This window comes from Anomaloglossus baeobatrachus, chromosome 3 (genome assembly GCF_048569485.1).
Source record: "Anomaloglossus baeobatrachus isolate aAnoBae1 chromosome 3, aAnoBae1.hap1, whole genome shotgun sequence".
Lineage (NCBI taxonomy): Eukaryota > Metazoa > Chordata > Amphibia > Anura > Aromobatidae > Anomaloglossus > Anomaloglossus baeobatrachus.
Window position 1 is genome coordinate 135,685,203 of NC_134355.1, and position 24,863 is coordinate 135,710,065.

At 42.6% G+C, this 24,863-nt stretch overlaps 1 protein-coding gene across 1 annotated transcript in view; it reads left to right on the top strand.

Moving 5' to 3' along the window:
- LOC142296190 (interferon-induced, double-stranded RNA-activated protein kinase-like) overlaps nt 1-24,219 on the top strand; it is a 166,739-nt gene extending 142,520 nt beyond the window's left edge. The window contains exons 17-21 of the mRNA XM_075339493.1: nt 11-200; nt 3,999-4,142; nt 6,900-6,998; nt 14,976-15,038; nt 15,262-24,219. Coding sequence (XP_075195608.1) covers nt 11-200; nt 3,999-4,142; nt 6,900-6,998; nt 14,976-15,038; nt 15,262-15,372 — 607 coding nt within the window. The 3' untranslated portion in view covers nt 15,373-24,219. The remainder of the gene's footprint in view (nt 1-10; nt 201-3,998; nt 4,143-6,899; nt 6,999-14,975; nt 15,039-15,261) is intronic.
- The last annotated feature ends 644 nt before the right edge of the window (nt 24,220-24,863 follow it).

Here is a 24,863-nt window from a genome sequence, read left to right on the forward strand (position 1 = left end):
TGTGTTGCAGTGACTATAGTAAAAAAGAATACCTTTACATTCAAATGGAACTTTGCGAGAAAGGGAGCCTCAAAAGTTGGATCAAGAAGAGGAACGACCAAAATAAAGTTAACAAAGTAGAGAGTTTGGATATCTTTCAGCAGATTATCGAAGGAGTTAGATACATTCATCTCCAAAAACTGATCCACAGAGACTTGAAGGTAAAGATGGTGTATGCAACAGATTGATGTTTGGAAAATTAAAATATCTATTAGTTGTTTTTTTTAATTGCCATGAAAGGTATCCTTTACTTTAAAATCTTGGATATTAACACATTTACAATATTTCCATTGTGTGCAACAAACCATTAGTCTGATTCTGCAGTCATCCTTTTTTTTTTTCTTTTATAACCTACCTTTTAACAAGCATACCAAATGTAAATTAGCATTAACTGGTTATTCTCAAGTTCTTTAATTGGTAATGTCCAAAGTGATTGTGAAAACAAGCAACTTTGCCATTTTATTGTTACCAAAAATCCTCTCGGTTTCTCAAGAACAGCGGTATATTTGCATTTCTAATTGACTGATGGTTGCCTAGATTACTGGTGACCACTGCAGTCAATCAGAAGTGGCCTATCTCTTCAGGTGTCCCTGAGCTCATCCGATGCTGTAGAGGTCATGTTGGATTGGAGAGTTCATAGTTTAGGCTGATAGAGCAATAAAGCCATGGCAGGAACTATCAATCATTCAAGGAACACATCGCCCCTGGGCAAGCATAAAGCTGTGAATCAGGGAACTGATCTACTCCTGAAGATTAAGATGAGACAAACCCTTTTCAGAGATTTTGCATGGTTAGAAAAATATGACTGCTTCCTATCAAAAACAGTGCACCAACTGTTTGATTTTACAGCTCAGCCCCATTGATTTCACTGAAGCTGGGCTGAGCTGGGCTGAACCTGTGATGCTGTTTCTGGAACGTATCAGCCTGAAACCCCTCTAATGTATATTTGGTAAGTTAGCTTAGAAGTAGAAGTATTGACCAAAGAAAGCATGGGTTCAGAACAGCTAGTAGACATTGTTGAATGTCTTTACATGGCTTACACAAAAGGGGATATAGTCTACCTACATTGTAGCTGACATCTGCAACAACTGATTGCTGACATAAATTTCATGTGCTGGTGCATGCACAGCCAAAAACTACAGATGAGCAAACGCGTTGAAGTTTGGGTTTGCCGGGTTCAGCCAGACTTTAGATAAGGTTCTGTTCTGGACCCGTTCTTGACCTGAACCTGATTGGAAGTCACTAATTGGGCAGTTTGGCTGTCTGCCCACATAACGCCAGCCATAAACAGAACATTTCTGGGGGAGGGAAGGGGTTTTGTACACTCTACATCCAAAAACGTTGTTTTTACCCCAATTGTGAGATATTAAGAGACTGCAAGCAGCTCCCACTGAGCCGAGCTCCGAGTGTACCTAAGAACACCAATGCTTCGAGTGGTTAGCATACATAAAGCACCCAATTTCCAAACGTGGACACTGATTTTTTGTAAAGTCCTTTACAGTTCAGGTTTGCTCATCTCTAATTAGGATGCACTTGAAATGCCAGTTTTATAAATTCCCTTTAAGTGTCAGAGATCTGTCAACTTATATAGGCATCCACAGACAGACTTAAGGGCACTTTACACGCAGCGATATCACTATCGATATCGCTAGCTAACGTACCCGCCCCCGTCGATTGTGCGTCACGGGAAAATCGCTGCCCGTGGCGCACAACATCGCTAACACCCGTTACACTACCTACCTGCTTAGCGACTTCGATGTGGCCGGCGAACTGCCTCCTTTCTAAGGGGGCGGTTTGTGCGGCGTCACTGCGGCGTCACTAAGCAGGCGCCCAATAGAAGCGGAGGGGCGGAGATGAGCGGGACGAACATCCCGCCCACCTCCTTCCTTCCTCATTGGCGGCGGCCGCAGGTAAGGTGATGTTCCTCGTTCCTGCGGTGTCACACGTAGCGATGTGTGCTGCCGCAGGAACGACAAACATAATCGTACCTGCAGCAGCAATGATAATCGGGAATTGAACGACGCATCAACGATTAGGTAAGTAATTTTGATGGTTAATGGTCGTTCGTGCGTTTCACACGCAATAACGTCGCTAACGAGGCCAGATGTGCGTCACGAATTCCGTGACCCCAACGACATCTCGTTAGCGATGTCGTTGCGTGTAAAGCGGTCTTATGTCCTAGTCACTTGACTTAGCAGATCCAGGAGCTGACAGTCCTGTCCGTAATGCTGGTTGGCAACATCAGAGGAGTGACAACTCCCAATACCATTAGCACTACTGCGAGACATTGAATTTCTGTGCCAGATAACAATGATTGGCATGGAGCGGTGACAGGGTAGGTTTGTCACAACTAAATAATGGCTATTTCTTTAATCTTGATACTTTACATTCGATGTTACAATGGTTTTCAGAAGTTATTTAACCTGTCACACTCATTCCAAATATTTTTGTCCAAAGAGAACATTTGAAATCATGGGCCCTGCATAAGGAAATCATTTAAAGCAAGTTGTTATTATTGTTATATGTAATTACTAGTGCCAAAATGGGAAGTTTGGATCCCTTTACAAATAGGAATAACGTTTGGAACACCATTCTAAGTCCGAACTGGGTGCAAAAATCTAAAAAAAACATCACTATGGGGAGATAAGGTATGCACACCAGTGACTATGTAAGGGGAATACATGAAATAGCAGAAACTGCTGTGTGAATACTGACTTGAAAATTCCAATAGCTATATGCAAGAGTGAAAATGTGAAAAATGGAATCTGCATTACTGCCATGAACATATGAATCAAGAGAAATTTAGCTACTGAATTGATCAATGCAATAGAGCCCCAACACTACGCCAAAGAATTTCTCTACGTTGGGGTCCCTAGCTTGTGTGTGTCCTCTCATGCAGTTAAAAAACTTACCGTGTATGGGAAGCTGAGACCCAGGCTATTTATGCGTATGATATGGATTGGCAATAGGTGTGGTTGGGGAGGGTTCACAAACGAAAAAATACTAACAAATAGGAATAACGTTTGGAACACCATTCTAAGTCCGAACTGGGTGCAAAAACCTAACAAAAACATCACTATGGGGAGATAAGGTATGCACACCAGTGACTATGTAAGGGGAATACATGAAATAGCAGAAACTGCTGTGTGAATACTGACTTGAAAAATCCAATAGCTATATGCAAGAGTGAAAATGTTTTTTAACTGCATGAGAGGACACACACAAGCTAGGGACCCCAACGTAGAGAAATACTTTGGCGTAGTGTTGGGGCTCTATTGCATTGATCAATTCAGTAGCTAAATTTCTCTTGATTCATATGTTCATGGCAGTAATGCAGATTCCATTTTTCACATTTTCACTCTTGCATATAGCTATTGGATTTTTCAAGTCAGTATTCACACAGCAGTTTCTGCTATTTCATGTATTCCCCTTACATAGTCACGGGTGTGCATACCTTATGTCCCCATGGTGGTTTTTTTTAGGTTTTTGCACCCAGTTCGGACTTAGAATGGTGTTCCAAACGTTATTCCTATTTGTTAGTAGTTTTTCGTTTGTGAACCCTCCCCAACCACACCTATTGCCAATCCACATCATACGCATAAATAGCCTGGGTCTCAGCTTCCCATACACGGTAAGTTTTTTTTTTAACTGCATGAGAGGACACACACAAGCTAGGGACCCCAATGTAGAGAAATACTTTGGCGTAGTGTTGGGGCTCTATTGCATTGATCAATTCAGTAGCTAAATTTCTCTTGATTCATATGTTCATGGCAGTAATGCAGATTCCATTTTTCACATTTTCACTCTTGCATATAGCTATTGGATTTTTCAAGTCAGTATTCACACAGCAGTTTCTGCTATTTCATGTATTCCCCTTACATAGTCACTGGTGTACATACCTTATCTCCCCATATGGATCCCTTTACAAACCTAAACTTATAATTATGCTTATGTTGCAGCCTGCAAATATACTCTTTACTAAAGACATGATCGTGAAAATAGGAGATTTTGGCCTGGTGACTCGAATGACTGGTGAGGAAGAGACGAAGGCAATTGAGCGAACTCGCAAAACTGGTACTCCGACTTATATGGCTCCAGAACAGGTAAATACTTGCAGGCTTCTATATAGCAGTAGGAAGAAAAAAAATACAAACTGAAAACCAAAACGTCTTTTAAATAGTGTTATATTGCTTTTGTCTTTGGGAGCAATGTTGATAAAGTAAAGGGGTTATACTGTTTCAAATATGAGCCCACTGGCTTGATGTATAAAAAAATCATAATGAGCATTTACTCACCCTCCCTGGGTCCGGTGATTCCTCTTCAATACTGCTCGCGTCTTTATTGATAGGCTGCAGTGGTGACATCTCATCAACTGCGTATCAGCCAATCACTGAGCAAAGTGGTTCTGTCGTGTGTTGTACAGGGCACAAGCCATTGAATCCAGTGTTGAATGCAACGCTGTTGAAATGCTGTAACTACTGTAGTAACTATGGAGAGGTTTCGCTGTACATTGCGTAGATGAATAAAAACTGATTGCTATTTTATGCGTCTCTGATCCAACCAGCTAATATTATTTGAATAATATTTAAATAAAATTCAGTTATAATTTTTGTACTTGTCAATTAATTGTATTGCACTGTAAACCTTAATCTTACACACGCACATACAATGCTCTGGAATTAAGGGCCACCATTTATATTCTCTGATCAGTGTTAGTACCAGTTGCTGTGTACTGTAACACTCCAGTAATTTCTTTAACAGGCAATCTCTCAGCAGGATTTCAACCCCTAAACTATTTATATGCACATATAGCTCTTTCAAACACAAGTCCAGCAATATCTTTACATGGCCAGTCCATTCATTACATGACCAGGCCATTCATTACATGACCAGGCCATTGAGAAATCAACGTTTGAATTGATATGCAAATGAGACAGTAGTGCTATTGTAGATCTGAAGCCTGTGTCACTCCAGCTCTATTTGCCTCCTTCTGATTGACTGACAGCCTCTGTATTCTGTGACTTCAAGCAAAAGATTCTAATTTGCATATCAATTTAAATGCTGATTTCTCAGTAACAAATGAACAGAATGACCATGTAAAGGTATTGCTGGACTTATCTTTGAAAGCGCTACTTGCTTGTATAAATAGTTTGTGGTGTGTAATCCTGCTGACAGATACCCATTAATTCTTCTAATTATTCATTCTATTTTGCATAATAATGCAACTAAAACAGAGAAAAGTATTTTTTCTCTTTGTAACACTGCTAATTTGCCAGAACACAGCAATCATTAAGGCTGGGTACATATTATATGTGTGTTAATTCAGGCACATATACTCATAATGTATGAGCCCCACGGTGTCAGGATAAATGCCGAGGCATCTGTCCACCATAAAAACTTTTTGTAAAGTAACACAAACCACATGGTATATGTTACTTTGTAGAGGCCCCATTTTTGGAAAGTGCAGCCTACTGTGCTTCCCAATGCTGTTAATTAAACATTATACAGGACAGATGAGCACTGAAAGAACTAACATTTAGCTTCTGTCTGCTGAATGAGGTCCTATGAAAACGTTACGGTATACATCGGGAAAAGCTCTCAATACTGTAGGCTAGATGCAGCCTGTGACACGCTGGCACCGGGACCTGGGGTGAATCGTTACCGGGCCGTGGTTCTTTTTTTGGGACGCTGGGGTGGCGAGGCCCGGTTCCGTGACCCCGGCGGTGACGTTTAAATATGAAGGAGATGATGGCAGTTATTGGTGACGCCACCTGTAGTATGCGGCAAGTAATGTGCCGACACTGCGGGATGGGGACCTCTGGGGCAGATGGTGATGCAGCTTAGATGGTGCAGCTCTCCACAGGCAGAGCTGGGCCCCAGGGTGGATAGGGGTAGTATTAGATGATGGCAGGGATTCAGGCCAGAGACGCAGGCGAATAATGGGGTGACACAGGGATGCAGTCTCAAGGTTTTTACTCACTGCAGCAGGTTTAAGGTAACACAATGTCAGTGACTGCAACTTTTATTGGCTCCAGCCGATCCCCGATAGTTCGGAGGTCAAGAACGGTACACCCTTCTAGTGTTTCTTCCCTGGTCGTCTTCCTGCACTGACTTCTCTCCCGCCTGTCTCCTTCAGGCCCTGTTGGATTAGGGGGAGGGAGGAACCATCACCAGCAGTGTGGTGGCTGTACATAGCATAAAATTGAACCAAGCCCTAACCCTGACCCGGTAGAGAGCTGCTAACTGAGGTGTTGTGCTTGTTTTGTGTGCATACTGGTGGATGACCTCCTCCGTACCCAGGATGAGATATCACACCTCTGGTTGAGGTGCAGTACATCTGTAGCGACTGAAGCCTCAGGGGCGCCACACATGCACCTAGGCTATGCCTCTCCTCTGAGTCCTCTGTCATTAATCACCTGAAAATGGAATAAATTAATAGTAGATTAACCTTGTGTTCTCAGCAAGATTTCTAGAAGCCTTTATTTTAGGAGCATGCAAAAAATCCTGCAAACTTCTTACTTTAGTAATTCATATATAGGTATAGTTTACCTTTAAACATATACATTCGGTATATGGTAGTACATTGATAAATATTGCATTTAGTAACATGTCAACTGATGATGATGAAAAAATACAAAAACACTTGATATACTGGAAATCATGTGGATGAAACTTGATTAGTTACCTTAACATAAGTTGAGGCAGAGGGAGTTTGTGCACAAGATCTTCTAGGGGCTAAAAAGAATCGTCAAACATAAACTGTATGTAACTTTACAAATTATGTAAGTAAAATAAAGACTATGTTTGTACATATGGACTCTTTGTTAATCCACATTTATAATTTTTACATTTTTTAACAGAAATCTAAGCAGTATGAAAATGAAGTTGACATATTTCCATTAGGCTTAATATTATTTGAACTTTTGTGGATATATCACTCTGACCATGAGAGAGGAAAAGTAAGTGTTAATTTTCTTTTTGCTCTTCAAAGAGAAGTATATATGAGCCATGATATTCAAGATATATAGATTAACAACTTGCAATTACTCACTTACCGTATTTTTCGCTTTATAAGACGCACCTGATTATAACACACACCCCTCCCCCCAAATTTGGTGAAGGAAAAGAGAATTTTTTTTTTAATGTTAAATGTGGTCCATCTTATAATGCCAGTGTCCGTCTAACAAATCATATTGGGTATATGTCCCTCATAGCCCCCCATCCTAAAATTAGCCCCCCTTAATCTAGATATGGCCCCCTTATATTGAATATTGCCCCCTTGTGATGGCACACGTTCCCCTGGGCTGCCTATGGCCCCCTATGGATGGCATACATTCCCCTGTGCTGCCTATGGCCCCCTATGGATTGCATACATTCCCCTGTGCTGCCTATGGTCCCCTATGGATTGCACACGTTCCCCTGTGCTGCCTATGGCCCCCTATGGATTGCATACACTCCCCTGTGCTGCCTATGGTCCCCTATGGATTGCATACATTCCCCTGTGCTGCCTATGGCCCCCTATGGATTGCATACATTCCCATGTGCTGCCTATGGTCCCCTATGGATTGCACACGTTCCCCTGTGTTAGATAACGCCCCCATGCTGCTGCCCACTATTGATGGCACATCTCCCCTGTGTTAGATATGCCCCACATGTGTGCTGCCCATGGCCACTATAGATGGCACATCTCCCCTGTGTTAGATATGTCCCCATGTGTGCTGCTCATGGCCCCTATAGATGGTACACCTCCCCTGTGTTTGATATGGCCCCCATGTGTGCTGCCCATGGCCACTATAGATGGCACATCCCCCCTGTGTTAGATATGCCCCCCATGTGTGCTGCCCATGGCCACTATAGATGGCACATCCCCCCTGTGTTAGATATGCCCCCCATGTGTGCTGGCCATGGCCACTATAGATGGCACATCTCCCCTGTGTTAGATATGCCCCCATGTGTGCTGCCCATGGCCCCTATAGATGGTACACCTCCCCTGTGTTTGATATGGCCCCATGTGTGCTGCCCATGGCCACTATAGATGGCACATCCCCCCTGTGTTAGATATGCCCCCCATGTGTGCTGCCCATGGCCCCTATAGATGGCACATCTCCCCTGTGTTAGATATCGCCCCCATGCTGCTGCCCATAATAAAATAAAACACTCTTTCCTTACCTTCTCAGCGCTGTCCTCCTCGTGTCTCCCACCTCGCAGTTGAGCTCCGGCTTCCTTACTTCCTGGTTCTTGCTGCCGGTCATGTGATCGGCATGGCAGAGTGATATCATCTCTGCGTGCTTTATCACAGACAACAGCAGCAGGAGACCGGAGATCAGCGCTGGAGGAGGTGAGTAAAGTTTTTTTTATTTTACTATAGGCAGCAGCACGGGGGCCATATCTAACACAGGGGGGGGATCATGTGCGATCAAAGGAGGGCGCAGGCAGATATAATATGCCCCGCGGCCCCAGCCCCTCAGCGTGATGCAGCTTCAGCACCACGCTGCTGATGGACAGCAGCTGTGCATATTATATGAGCGGGAGCAGGAGATCAAACGCTGCCGCTCACAGCTGTCACCTGCCCCCAGCACCGCTCCAGAGCGGACCCTGAAGTGTGTATATATATATGTACACCCCCCCCCCCGTATATTCGGTTATTCGGTTTCTAAGACGCACCCCCTACTTTCCCCCAAAATTTGGGGGAACAAAAGTGCGTCTTATAAAGCGAAAAATACGGTATTTTATACACAGTGGCTGAAATAAGTATTGTGCTAATGCTATTGGTGCTATTGACATGAATTTCTCACCAGATGTTGGTAATAACCCATCCAATCCAATCAGGCAAAGAAATCAAACCATAGATGTCCATAAATTAAGTTATGTGTAACAATAAGAAATGACATGGGGAAAATGTATTGAACACGCTTACTAAAATTTAATTAATACTTCATACAAAAGCCTTTGTTGGTGATGAACCTTCAAGATGCCTCCTGAATGAAGAAATTAGTCACATGAATTGCTCAGGTGTAATTTTGGTGCATTTTTCCACACAAACACTCTTCAAACTTTGAAGGCTCTGTGGGTTCCTTCTATGAACTCTGAGCTTTAGTTCCTTCCATACATATATTGTATTACGGTGAGGTGATTGGCTGGATTATTCTAGTAGCTTTAGTTTCTTTCTCTAAAACCAGTTGAGAGTTTTCTTCACTGTGTGTTTGGGATCATTGTGTTGCTGAAATGTCCACCCTTGTTTCATCTTCATCATCCTGGTACATGGCAGGAGATTTTTATCAAAAATATCTTGGTATATTCACCCTTCCTTCAAAAATGTGATTGCCGTATGCTGAAAAACAACCCTCCACAGAGTTATTATTGCCCCATGTGCCCATCCCAACCAGGCCTTTGAATATCCTCCTGTATTGAAACCTACCAAACATTTCACAATTATTATATTTGTTTAAATTGAAAAAAGTGAAAATCTCACTATGCCAAGGTATGCCTGTATAAGTCCTATTAGAGTCCTCCACCGGATCCAGGCAGGATTAGGGATGGCTGACCACACAATATAGAAATCCAATTGAGGAAAATATCCGCTCAGTTGGATTTTTATATTGGTTTAAATTACACCAAATTGTGTGATAGGGGTTTTTTTTTTCAAATAATTTATTTGTATATTTTCTGTTTAGTCTGCCCCATAAGAGAGTAATTTTTATGGGACAAGTAATAAAGCGAATATTTTCATCTCTAAAACAAATTTTACGCCATTTCACAATTAATTCCAGGCCATGATCATCACATACCAAACTATTATTCAGACAAATTGTCATCCACATGCCCATTTCTATTTACTCCTGAATGTTGAGCCCATAAATGTTCTATAAAAGTCTGGTCATCTGACAAATAATTCCAGAACTTGATCACCCACAAACATTTTTTTTTACCAATTATTTTAGTTCAACTATATTAATGACTATGTCTTGCTACACAAAACTTTTCTTTGCATTTATGTTAATTTTATATTTATATCGGTGATAGTGGCAAAATCATTTATTGGAGGATCTCTAACAATAAAGCTATTCCGTATACCGTATTTTTCGATTTATAAGACGCACCTGATTATAAGACGCACCCCCAAATTTGGTGAAGGAAAAGAGAATTTTTTTTTTTTAATGTTAAATGGGGTCCATCTTATAATGCCAGTGTCCCTCTAACAAATCATATAGGGTATATGTCCCTCATAGCCCCCCATCCTAAAATTAGCCCCCTTAATCTGGATATGGCCCCCTTATATTGAATATAGCCCCCTTGTGATGGCACACGTTCCCCTGTGCTGCCTATGGCCCCCTATGGATGGCATACATTCCCCTGTGCTGCCTATGGCCCCCTATGGATTGCATACATTCCCCTGTGCTGCCTATGGTCCCCTATGGATTGCACACGTTCCCCTGTGCTGCCTATGGCCCCCTATGGATTGCATACACTCCCCTGTGCTGCCTATGGTCCCCTATGGATTGCATACGTTCCCCTGTGCTGCCTATGGCCCCCTATGTATTGCATACATTCCCATGTGCTGCCTATGGTCCCCTATGGATTGCACACGTTCCCCTGTGTTAGATAACGCCCCCATGCTGCTGCCCATGGCCCCTATAGATCGCACAAGTCCCCCTCTGTTAGATATCGCCCCCATGGTGCTGCCCATGGCCCCTATATAGATCGCACAAGTCCCCCTGTGTTAGATATCGCCCCCATAGTGCTGCCCATGGCCCCTATATAGATCGCACCAGTCCCCCTGTGTTAGATATCGCCCCCATAGTGCTGCCCATGGCCCCTATAGATCACACAAGTCCCCTTGTGTTAGATATCGCCCCCATAGTGCTGCCCATGGCCCCTATATAGATCACACAAGTCCACCTGTGTTAGATATCGCCCCTATAGTGCTGCCCATGGCCCCTATATAGATCGTACAAGTCCCCCTGTGTTAGATATCGCCCCCATAGTGCTGCCCATGGCCCCTATATAGATCGCACAAGTCCCCTGTGTTAGATATCGCCCCCATAGTGCTGTCCATGGCCCCTATATAGATCGCACAAGTCCCCCTGTGTTAGATATCGCCCCCATGCTGCTGCCCATGGCCCCTATAGATCGCACAAGTCCCCCTGTGTTAGATATCTCCCCCATAGTGCTGCCCATGGCCCCTATAGATCGCACAAGTCCCCCTGTGTTAGATATCGCCCCCCATAGTGCTGCCCATGGCCCCTATAGATCGCACAAGTCCCCCTGTGTTAGATATCGCCCCCAGGCTGCTGCCCATAGTAAAATAAAACCCTCTTTCCTTACCTCCTCTAGCGCTGAGCTCCCTCCTGTCTCCCTCCGTGCTTCTGTTCTTCCACTTCCTGGTTCTCAGTGCGGTCATGTGATCGGCACAGCAGACTGAGATCTCTGCCTGCCTGATCACAGTGGAAGCAGGGACATGGGGAGAAACGCTGCAGGGGGTAAGTAAAGCTTTTTTATTTTAGAATGAGCAGCAGCCTGGGGGCCAAATCTAACATAGGGGGGCATGTGCCATCACAGGGGGGCGCAGAGACATATAATATGCACCGCTCCCCCAGCCCATCACTGCATGCGATTTCAGCACCACCGGAGATGGACAGCGGCTGTGCATATTATATGAGCGGGAGCAGGAGAACAAAGGCTGCAGCCCGCAGCGTTCACCTGCGCTCCAGAGCTGCTGCCCCCACCTTCCCTGGACGCTGCAGTGTACATATATATATATATATATACACCCCTCCGTATATTCGGCTTATAAGACGCACCCCCTACTTTCCCCCAACATTTGGGGGAACAAAAGTGCGTCTTATAAAGCGAAAAATACGGTATATACACTATGGGCTTTACTGCATGATTCTTGCCGAACCTCCTGTACACGACAATACTGTCAGCCATTCCTACCTTGGCGGGCAGGAGCTTGTTATGGTGTACCACGTTGCTTGGCACATTTACCCCTCATAGGGGCTGATGGCGTTAAGCAAACATTGTATGACCAGTCTTTTTGAAAGATAAACTTGTTCTTCTAGCCCTGCTGGTGTTCTTTCATCTTTGGAACATACTCAGGTTTGGCACATAGTTGGCTGCATTTTCCCCCATATTTTGAACATTTTGCCCTTCACTCCACTACAGTTTATTCTTCCAGCTACAATATACTCAATTGCAGGACAACAGTTTTGTTAGAAAGATCAAGTTGTATAATCTGCAAATGTGTTTTTAGGGGCATACTGCCCTTTTGTGGGTAATCATTCCTGGAAGGATTTTGTTTGGTAGCTCAATGTCTCTGGAAGCTTTGAATGGGTCCTGGAATCCTATCAATTTTACCTTGAAGACCAAACGATGCACCATCTATTATAGGCAACAGCCGTGAGGCTAGTGCTCACATTGTGCCCATATTTGATGTTTTTCTGAACACTAAAAAACTAGTGCAATAAAATTTGAGGTGTGTTCCTCAGAACGTAGAAAAAAAGATTCAGAAAAGTGAGTAGAAAAAAAAAATGCGAATTGTAATTTTTCAAACATGTGTTGCAGTAAAAAATGGTGGTATCAAACTACTCACCACCTCCCTAAAACATATGGTATAAGAGGATATAATTTACTAAAAAAACAAACCACATTTACTGTATAAGGGACTTCTGTTGCTTTTGAACCACACAGGCTCTGCAAACATGACTACCTATTCAAAATAGAGCCAAATTTGCTTAACCAAAATTCAAATCTCGCTCCTTCCATTTTGATCCCTCCTGTTTGTGTAAACAGAACTTTTTTTACCACATCTGAGGTATTGCCACGCTCATACAAAAGTGGTTAACAAACTGTAGGGTCTACTTTTTTGCTGTTACCTCTTGTAAAAGTGAGAAATTTGGTGCTTAACATTTTTGAAAAAAATGAAAATTTTCAAAATGATGACCTAATATTATCAAATTCTGTGAAGTAGAGGTGGGTTGAAAATGCTCACTATACCCCTAGATAAAATCCTTGAGAGGTCTAGTTTCCAAAATGGAGTCACTTATCCGGGGTTTTTGCTGTTTAGGACCTTAGGAGTTCTGCAAATGTAACATGGTGCTCGCATTGTGTTCCAAAATTCAAATATTGCTCCTTTCGGCCGTTTGTCCAAACAGAGGTTTCTGAGTACATGTGGGTAACAAATTTTAGAGTCCATTTTCTCATGCTATCCCTTGTAAAAGTGAATAAATTTGGACTGAAGAAAGATTTTTAGGTAAAATGTAATTTTTTTTTAATCCACTTTGCATTAATTCCTGTGAAGCACCTAAAGGGTTAAACTTCTTGGATGTGGTTTTGTGCAGTTTCAGGGGTGCAGTTTTTAGAATGCTGTCAATTTTGGGTATTTTCTGTCACCTAGGTGTCTCAAAGTCACTTCAATTGTGATGTGATCCCTAAAAAAAGGTTTTGTAAATTTTGTTGGAAAAATGAGAAATTGCTGATGAACTTTAAACCCTTGTAACTTCTTAACACAATAAAAAAAGTGTTTTTCAAACATGGTACTGATATAAAGTAGACATGTGGGAAATGGTATTTATTATTTTTCCGTTTTTTCTTTTTTCGCTCCCCTTCTTCCGAGAGCCGTAACTTTTTTATTTTTCTGGCAATCTTGCCATATAAGGGTTTATGTTTTGCGGGACGAGTTCTGCTTTTAAATAAATCTATACGTTTTACCATATAGTGTACTTCAAAACGGCAAAAAAATTCCAAGTGCAAAAAGATTGCAAAAAAAGTGCAATTGCATGATTGTTTTTGGGATAGTTTATTTACAGTGTTCCCTATATGGTACAACTGACGTGTGGGTGTGATGCCTCAGATTTGTACGAGTTTGTAGATACTAAACATGTATAGGGGTTTACTTTTATCTAAGGGGTTAAAAAAAATTAGAAGTTTGTCCATAAAAATGATGCATTTTTTGCGCCATTTTCACTGATCCGTAGCGTTCTCATTTTTCGGGATATGTGGCTCAGTGACGGCTTATTTTTTGCTTCTTGAACTGACTTTTTTAACAGTATCATTTTTGCGCATAAGCGCCTGTTATCGCATTTTGCGCAAAACTTGCAGCAACCAAAAAACGTAATTTTGGTGTTTGGAATAATTTGCTGCTACGCCGTTTACCAATTGGATTATTTGATTTTATATTTTGATAGATCTGGCATTTCTGAATTTGGCGATACCAAATATGTGTATATTTTTTTATTTTTTAACCCTTTAATTTTCAATGGGGCGAATGGGAGGGTCATTTGAACTTTTAGATCTGATCGCTTTTCCATTTCTCCAGATCACAGCTACACAGCTGAGATCTGCAGAAAAGGAGCTTTCCTATTACAAACGGCGCTCTGACGGGTGTAAGAGGAAGTGCCTCATGATAGCTACAGGAGTCATCACATGACCCTGTGCTACCATGGCAACCATTAGGTCCACGTGATCACATTACGTGAATTCCGATGGGATCGGGTAAGTGAATGTTTACCACGGCCCGCTATTACATTGCACTGTAACATTTTCACAGCGCACTGTAAGGAGTTAACAGGCACGAGTGGGCAGCAAATCTACTCGTGCTTGATAGCCGCACATGTCAGTTGTTCAAATTAGCTTATATGTGCAGTTATTGCTTCCGGCGTCAGCAGGCAGGCATTAACCTGACATGATCCATGACGTACCCAGTACGTCACGTGTCGTGAAAAGGTTAACTGTTTTGTGTGACATCTCTCTCTAGTTTCAGGGCAAAAAAATGAAAAGTTTGAAAATTGTGAAATTTTCAACATTTTTGCCACGTTTCCAATTAATAATGGCCACAACATGTGAACGCAGCCTCAAATAATGCCATTCTATTGGTTTCATATTTATATTAATTTGCATATGTTATTCTAACATTGTTTTCTTTTTTTTCCCTCAAGCATTGGGACGATATTAGGAAATGTATATTTCCTAGCCAGTTTGAAGAGCAGCACCCCATAGAGGTAAGTAGTCAACAGTCTAACTTCCCTTGTGGCATATTTTCTGTGCGAATTCTGGAATAGAAATCTACAATAAAATATGGTATAATGGGTGTTCTGTTCATTCACATGGTATTCTACATGCTGCAGGTTCCTTCTTCCACTTAATTCACCCTACAATGGGTTTAACGTCTATGTCTTTCGTGGGTGTTTTCTATCCTCATTCTTTTTTTTTCTTTTTTTGCAGAAACACGAGATCATCAAAATGTTGTCTTTTGATCCTAAAAAACGGCCATCGGCTGAAGACCTATCCCGATCTTTTGAAAAGATGAAAACATTTGATTCTCAAACCCTCTAAGCATGTTTGTTAAGAAGCTTGTGCTGGGGCTCGGGCTGCGGCGGCTGGGGCAGCTGTGCTGGAGAATCCGTGCTGGTGCTGGAGAATTTGTGTGGTGCTGGAGAATCCGTGCTGGTGCTAGAGAATCCGTGCTGGTGCTAGAGAATCCGTGCTGGTGCTAGAGAATCCGTGCTGTGCTGGGGAAGCCATGCTAGTGCTGGTGCAGCCGTGCTGGGGCTCGGGCTGCGGGTGGTGAGGGCTTCAAAGAAATGGTGCCTGGAGTTTGCGCAGATTGGACTCTCGGCTCAATGGCAAGCCAAGATCTCATCTGCACAAGTGCCACCTCTGGGTGCCATTTTCCTGAAGTCTGCTGCTGAGAGATCAATACGCCAGAGCCGGCGCGTGCACAGATAAAGCTCTCGGCTCAAGTTCTCCGGGCGGCATTATTTGAAGTCCTCGCTGCCCGCAGCGCCAGTCCAGCCACCAGAGACCCCACACAGTCGCCCCAGCACCAGCCGCTGGAGACCCCGCACTGCCACACCAGCCGCCGCAGACCCCGCACTGCCGCCCCAGCCACTGCAGACCCGAGACATCCTCCGCAGATCCCGCACAGCCACTGCAGCTGCTGCACCATTCTCCCGGCCTCTTGCAACCCCTCTTCACCACCCCGGTAAGCTATATTCATTTTATAAGATGCATCCCTCACTTTCCTTCCAAATGTTTGGAAGGAAAAGTGCATCTTCTAATCTGAAAATATGGTATATTTCAGCTACTGGTCTATAGTCCATAAAACACTACAGTTGGCCAAGTTTTGGCTAATAGAATAGTGGGGAAGCAACGTTAAGTTTAAGGCGCTAATTGACAATCAGATTTATTTATCTGCATACACAGCAACCAGTCTGTCAATAACTCGATGGAGAACTCCCCATGTGAATTCATAGGATTCATAAATTTGAGTCCACATTGTTTTTTCAGTACTCCACTTGGTTAAAGATAATATTTTTGCCATTTTATTAGGAGTGCAGACCTGTAGTCGTAAAATTCTATCCATACATAAGCAGCATGTTAAAAGGAAAGTGACAGCTGATGCACGCTGCCCGATCTACATGCTGCACATGTTGAGGAGAGCCTTTCCATTAAATACTTTATTAACACAAGAGATTGTGGGAAATACGTAGATTTGCCTTACATAATTCAGGTTTCAGATCATACACATAACACAGATTTGAAGATGACTACATTCTCCTGTTCTCCACACCTTGCCTGGAATGCAAGGAATGTCCAGATGTAAGAAGACCACCATATTAGATAAAGACCCATTGGCCAAGCTAGAGGACCAACCCACAGATCAGATGACACCATGGATTCATTCACTGACGTCAGACCCGCCCATCAGCATCAACACGGATCTCCCCATTGGCTAGCCCATGAACAGTCCCACTAAATGGGCATATCCAAACTTGTGTACAGCCCTAGCCTATATCAGAGGCCGCATGGTCTTTCCTGGTCTCTTGGCTGCTATTTTTACTGTGATTAAGAAGAGATTTCACATTCGACTGTGTATGACGTGATTTGCGTACGCATACACTTGATCCACACCAGTTAGGCCAGGCAGTAGGCAACAAGTGAACTCTGGTTAAGTGTTCACCCTAACACATGTATCAGACACTGGTAGCATGATTTCAGCCATATATGCTAAACTCTGAAATATGGCATTCAAAGAAAAATATAGTTTGAAAGTCCACAGAGACAGCGCCACATGGGAGAATATTTGGAAAGACGCCGTGGCGCTTTCTCCCCTTGTGCTGCCAGAGACTAACATGGGTCTGTCATTTCAGGGGAGTGGACTGCCAAAAGTCACCAGCAACCCACCTGTCTAACTAGTTTTGCATGTGGCTAGGTCCCCAGTAGCCTCTAAAGTGAACTATGAAATGCCATGGCATTTCAGAGTTATACTTACAGTATGTAATTGAAATCATGCAGCCAGTGTCTGAGTCATGCTGCTCGAAGATTAAGGCAGCATGTATCTGGTGTCAAGTTCCCTTTAAGTTGATAGATCAACTTTAAAATGTACTTGTAAGGAATTTATCTCATTTGGGGACAGATGTTTGGAAACAAAAAAAACATAGAACTTAGTGATGAGCAGATTGATTGGAATTCGAATATGTTGGTTTTGCCACATTTTTCCCAAAAAGTTGATTAGTGGCAAATAAATTTGCCGCAAATTGTATTCTCCTGATTATACTCTGGGGTCTCTCCAGATATTAGAGCATAATAAATGTAAGATGTAAAAAAACTAACAAACAACTAATACCTCACCACTCACCTCTCTGGCTGTTGAGCTGCTTGCTGCAAACCATTCGGTCTTCTTAATTCTGCCATTGCGCTCTAAATTTCCGTCCTCTAAAATACAGACGAGGGTTTCTGGCCCGGTCAGTGCATTTTGTAATGTGGCAGTGCATGTCATGATGTCATGACGCAGTAACTCACAAGGTCTGATTGCGCCTAGAAGTCCTGGCCTTTAGTGAAGGGGCCTGATATGCGGTGATGACAGCTAAAAGAAGACCAGTTGGCTGGCAGCGAGCAGCTGGATTTTTTTGTTTTTGCGAATCGTGACTTGAAGCACAGTGTTTGAATTTGCGTGGATTTTAGGAATTTGACCCCAACTCGATCTTCTACGGATCAATCCATTAATCTGTAATAGAAATCATTAATCTATGACACTATGAGGGATTAAACTACAAGAACCTGCCACTATCTTTTGTGTTTTAATCAATTTTACGAAAGTTTGTCATTTTTGCATCATTAGATTTTTTGGATTGCATAGGAAAGAAATAATGTTTTTTTTAACACCTTTAGTAGTAGCAAATACAGTAGTGTAGCATTACTGCATTGTCAACCTACAAGGTTATTCCCAAAAAAAACCGTTATCCACTATTCATAGGAGCAAACTATCGTCCATCTGTAGAATGACTTGTTATGTTTAGAATAGACTTACAAGAAATGCTCAGATGTAGTTATTAAAGAGTAATTACATTTTTATTATATTTTGTTATAATTCTTCATCCTCTTAAAGGGAATTTGTCACCACTTTGAGCAATTTGACCTATTAATGCAGGCATACAGGTAATAGATTGCTGAAAATAGTCATACCTGTATGTCTCAAATCAGATGGCTTTTTGATGAAAAATCATCTTTTATGTCTTTATGTTAATGAGCTCTTTTGGGTTAGGGGGCGAATGTTGTCCAGAAGATAACGCTGCCTCCGTGCTTCATTAGCCTAGCTATCTTCTCCAATCAGCATCACTGTGTCCCAGTGATGTCCCGTAAACCCCAGTGAAATGTGCAAGACAGGAGCAAAAAAACTCCTATTTGAGCACACACACATCTAGCACAGCACAGATTCAACAGAAAGCTTAAATTTTATAGTCCACATGGATCTGCTTGCAATTAAAAGGAAAACAAAATATGGAACATTGTGTCAAATGTCTAATTACTCTTCTATTGCATGCATCATTGCATGTTCATAGACTTGGTATTAGCAATTCTTCTATGTAAAGCCTGCTTTACACGTTGCAATTTCGCATACGATATCGTATGCGATTTGCAACGCCCCCATCGTATGTGCAGCACGTTCAATTTGTTGAACGTGCAGCACAAACGATTAACCCCCGTCACACGACCTCGATGTGGGCGGTGAATGTCCACTTCCTGGAGTGGGAGGGACGTTCGGCGTCACATCGATGTCACGCGGCAGCCGGCCAATAGAAGCGGAGGGGCGGAGCTGAGTGGGACGTAAACATCCCACCCACCTCCTTCCTTCCGCATTGCTGGCCAGGAGTCGCAGGACGCAGGTAAGATCTGTTCATCGTTCCCGGGGTGTCACACACTGCGATGTGTGCTACCCCGGGAACGTTGAACAATCTGACGTTCAATTCTAGAGAAATGAATGATGTGTGTGCGATGAACGTTTTAACGTTCAATCGCAATCGCACGTACCTGTCACACACTGCAATGTAACTTACAATGCCGGATGTGCGTCACTTACGACATGACCCCGCCGACACATTGTAAGATACATTGCAGCGTATAAAGTGGGCTTTAGACTGTTCATCTGTAGCAATGTTTCCATTTCTGTTGAGTCTATAATAAACCATTTTTTTATATGTCAAAAATGTAAGAGGTGCAAAGGATCCTATTGACTTTAAAGGGATTTGTCAGGTTTCAGTCTTTTTTTGGTTTTAGAATTATTCTCAGAACAGTGTTATAGACTTGTGTTTTCAATAATATAAATATATATATATATATATATATAATAATGTAAAACAAAGGCATAAAGGTAAAATCAAATCAAATGAGAGCTTTTCCAATAACAGCCTATGACAATTAAAAGAAGGGATCTACAGTGTATTGCGAAAGTATTTACCCCCTTGGCTTTTTACCTATTTGGTTACATTGCAACCTGTGTTAAAATATTTTTGTAATTCGATTTGTGTGTGATATATCAGCACTAGATAGTCTAAGTTGGGGAAGTCAAGTGAGAAAAATATAGGGAAATATTTAATTTATGGGATAAAATAAAAATTACCATGTGCATATGTATTCATCCCTTTCGCTGTGAAGCTCCTAAAAATTTCCAGTGCAAGCAATTACCTTCATAAGTCACATGCTTAGTGAAAAGAAGTCGTGTGCAATCTAAGTGTCTCGTGGTCTGTCAGTATACACACACCTTTTCTGAAAAGCCACAGAAGCTGCAACACCATTAAGTAAGATGCACCACTAACCAAACACCATGAAGACCAAGAAGATCTCCAAACAAGTCAGAGACAAAGTTGTTGAGAAGTGCAAGTCAGGGCTGGGTTCTAAATACATATTCCAGTCTCTGATGATCCCCTGGATCACCTTCAAATCCATTATCATCAAATGGAAAGAAAATGGTGTTACGACTCTGCATCTGACCACTGGTGTGGGGGGTGAACTGTTCTTAGGCTAGACATATTGTTCCTTTGGTAAATAAAGCCATTGTTTCATGTCAGACTGACCGGAGCCCTATTTTCTGATGTGTGGATTGCCTCAGCCCCTTTGACTACATCAATCAGAGGAAAGTTATGCAGTTTTAATTGAAGTAGCAAACAATGAGAGAACAGCCATTGCCCACCAATTCTGTGAAACACAATGTCCTGACATGAGAACTGAGGAGGTATAAAAACAGCCTTGCTCCTGTCACCACATTCATTCTACAGAACTTCAGCCTATGATCCATGGTTCCAGCTGGACGATTAAAAAACTGCTTCACTGCTCAACAATGAGCCCACTAATTCACATGGAGAACCTAGGTTGGGACAATTTGGTCACCTAGCTACATAGCTTGCTGTGCTAGGTCAGCTTTCTAAGTTTTCTGCTATCTCCTCTGTGGGTGCCCGCCAAAAGCGGTATAATACTGGCTAGGATATGTCGCCCTTGAATCCCCAATGTCATAAAGATGCTTATCCCTGGTGAGCCATTGGAAGTGTGAGACTCTTGTCACTTGTACCACCTTGTGTTCGTGCAGGAAATGTACAATATTTTTTTCTGTTGAACCAATAAAGTCTTACTAATGTGTGGTTCCCTCACCCTGTATTGTCTGTGTAATGTTCTGCCCAAAGGGAAGAAGTACAGGTGTTAAGTGGGATGAGCCCTGGTGTGGTCTTTCTGGAGACAGCCAGGTCAGCGGATGAAAGGACCCACTGATCCTCATCTCTCCACACACAGAACCACAATAAACCTGCCAAGTGAAGGCCGCCCACCAAAACTCTCAGCCTGGGCAAGAAGGGCATTGATCAGAGAGGCAGCACAAAGACCAAAGTTAACCTTGAAGGAACTGCAGCGCTCCCAAGAAGTGCCTGTAGTATCTGTTTATATAACCACAATAAGCCGTACACTCCATAGAGCCCACCTTTATGGAAGCGTAGCCAGAAAAAAAGCCTTTACTTAGAAAAAAAAATTGGAAGGCTTGTTTTGAGTTTGCCAAAAGACGTGGGAGACTCCCCAAATGTATGGAGGAAGATACTGTGGTAAGAGGAGACCAAAATTGAACTTTTTGGACACCAAGGTAAATGCTAACGACAAACCAAACCAGCTCATCACTCGAAGAACACCATCCCTACAGTGAAACATACTAGTGGGAGCATCATGCTGTGGAGATGTTTTTCGGCAAAAGGGACAAGAAAAATGGTCCGAGTTAAGGGGAAGATGGATGGTGCGAAATACAGAGATATTCTGGAGCAAACCCTGGTTCAGTCTGTCAGTGATTTGAGACTGGGACAGAGGTTCACCGTCCAAGAAGACATTGACCCTAAGCTACTGCTAAAGGAACACTCAAGTGGATTAGGGGAATGTGTGTAAATGTATTGGAGTGGTCTAGTCAAAGCCCAGACCTTAATCTAATTATTTGAGGTCAAACTTGAAGATTGCTGTTCACAAGAGGAAACTAAAGTGAAGGAGCTGGAGCAGTTTTGCCTTGAAGAATGGGCAAAAATCCCAGTGGCAAGATGTGGAAAGCTCATAGAAACTTATCCAAAGTGACTTGCAGCTGTAATTGCAGCAAAAAAAAAAAAAGCTCTACAAAGTACTCATTTTAGAGGATGAATAGTTATGTACACTGAAGGTTTCAGTTATTTGTTGTTTGCTTTACAATAAAAGGAAAACCACATGTTCACAGTTGTATACTATTGTATACTATTTACATGAACTGATACAAAAACTAAAAAAAAAGTGAAATTTACAGGTTGTGAGGTAGCAAAACCCAAAAAACACCAATATGGTGAATACTTTTACAAGGCACTGTAAATTAAAACTTATTCTATAACATCACTTTTACAGAAACTTGTAGAAAACAAAACAGAGGAGAAAAAAATAAGAATTTAGCCTAAAAAAGTTTGTATTTTTAATACTGTAAATAGCCAGGGGTCTCGAAGGACTGTACCTAATTATTTGTGCCCAGGTAACGAAAACTCATTACAGTAAATGTCTATTTTGATCCATTAATCTAGTATAAATTTTCTGAAAACTAGAGTGTAAAGAAATACAACTGTATATGTTTAATAAATGGTTTAATGTGCTTTATTTGTGGTGTTTTTTCCCCCGCTTCAACAGTTCTAGTACATATGAACTTAGGGGAGGACGGTGAATGTAAATATGCTTCTGCACTTTTGACTGATGATGGTGGACATTACATGCACATTAGGGTGTACATCACAGAATACAAACTGCTAACACTTCAGAGACGCGGCATAAGTTACACGAAGAATTTGAATTGCCTTTCAGGAAATGTTTAGTTTTCCTTACAGGAGGTAGGACCATATTTTTACTTGAGACCTCAATGTGTTCAATACATTTTTTTAACATAATAGGAAGCAGACACTACCCCTCTATACTTACTACCAAACCTCAACTGTGAAAGAGGGACGCATACTAGGGTAATTTCTATTTTATGATGTCACTTCCATAATCTCACCTTCTATATCTGCAAACAAAAATATTGCTCCTTGTGAAGCTCATTAGTGTATCCACACAGTAAGGTACTGGTTTCATAGCGCCTGCACTCAGTATGATGTCATTAAAGGCTCACGCCGCACAGTACAATGCTCCAACAGTAACCCCACATAGTATGATGCCGCACAGCTCTCTCATATCGTATCATGCCACACAATATTCTTTACCTCACACAGAGTATAATTCCTCTCACAGTATATTCCTCTTCACATAGTATAATACTCCATTACCTCCTCCAAACATAGAATAATGACCCCACACAAATTATGATGCGCTCAGTGCCCTGCACCCCACCCAGTATTGTGCCTCACAGTCCATTCCCTAGAGCAGAGGCCTCAAACACGCGGGCCGCATGCGGCCCCTGAGGCTGCTTCTTGCGGCCCCCAGACACCTAGACCATGTGACGATTGCGGCCCGGTACATAGATGGGGCCAAAACTGAACTGATCATCTTTCCTCCATCTCACCTACACTCTCTACCTGATCTATCTATTACAATAAATAACATCACGCTTTCCCCAGCACCCAAAGTTCGGTGCCTCGGAGTGACCTTTGACTCTGCCTTGTCCTTCATACCACACATTCAATCCCTCACCACCTCCTGTCGTCTTCAACTCAAAAATATTTCCAGAATCCGTCCCTTCATCAATTCTCAATCTACAAAAATGCTAGTGCATGCTCTCATAATCTCCCGCCTCGACTACTGCAACATCCTCCTATGTGGTCTCCCTGCTAACACGCTCGCCCCTCTCCAGTCCATCCTTAATGCTGCTGCCCGACTGATCCACCTCTCGCCTCACTACCACCCCGCTTCTCCTCTCTGCATGTCCCTTCACTGGCTCCCAATCTTCCACCGTATCCAATTCAAACTACTAATACTGACTTACAAAGCCATCCACAAATTGTCTCCTCCATATATCTCTGAACTAATCTCTCGCTACACTCCAAAACGTAATCTCCGGTCCTCCCAAGATCTCCTTCTATCCTCCTCTCTCATTCGCTCCTCATGCAACCGCCTCCAAGACTTCTCCCGAACATCCCCAGTCTTCTGGAACTCACTGCCTCAACACGTCAGATTATCTACTACACTTGCAAACTTCAAACGGAACCTAAAGACTCATCTGTTCAGAAATGCCTATAACCTTGAATGACCCCACCACCGTGCGTAGCTGCCGCCCCACCACCGTGCGGAGCTGCCGCCCCATCTACACCCCACCTACTGTCTCCACCCCATAATCCTATAGAATGTAAGCCCGCAAGGGCAGGGCCCTCTTCCCTCTGTACTAGTCTGTCTACTGTAACTTGTATATGTATTTTGTATGTAACCCCCTTCTCATGTACAGCACCATGGAATCAATGGTGCTCTATAAATAAATAAATAATAATAAAATAATAATAATAATGGGGCCGCCGCCGTCAGCACTTTCTTTCTGGCGAGTATACTCTGCGCACCACACAGAGCAGCATGTCACTACACAGCTTTACTAATTGCAGCTGCCGCCGGCCAATCAGAGGCCAGCAGCTAAAGTGGGTGTATTCTGATTGGCCGGCGAGGCTGCCATTAGTAAAGCTGTGAGGAGAACAGAAGTGCCGCAAATCGTTCCCCAATAGGAGCGCGCTGATGGTGGCAGCCCCGTGTATGTATTGGGCCGCAATTGTCACAGGCTCTAGGTGCCTGCGGCTTCAAGAAGCAGGTAAGGAGAACAACGAAGGAATGGAGGAAAGGTGAGAAAAATATTTTATTTATTTATTTTTTGTATGGAAACAACGTTACAACGGGATATTGCAGGTTCGGAGATTACTACCAGTTGGCAATATGGGCATATTACTACCAAAGCACAATATGGTCACATTACAACAAGGGGACAATATTGCCACAATACTACTAGAGCACAATATGGGCACTGTGACGACACAGACTTTTTCAATGTGTGTCGTGGGTTAAATTTCTTACATTAGCTAGACGTATTGTTCTTCTGT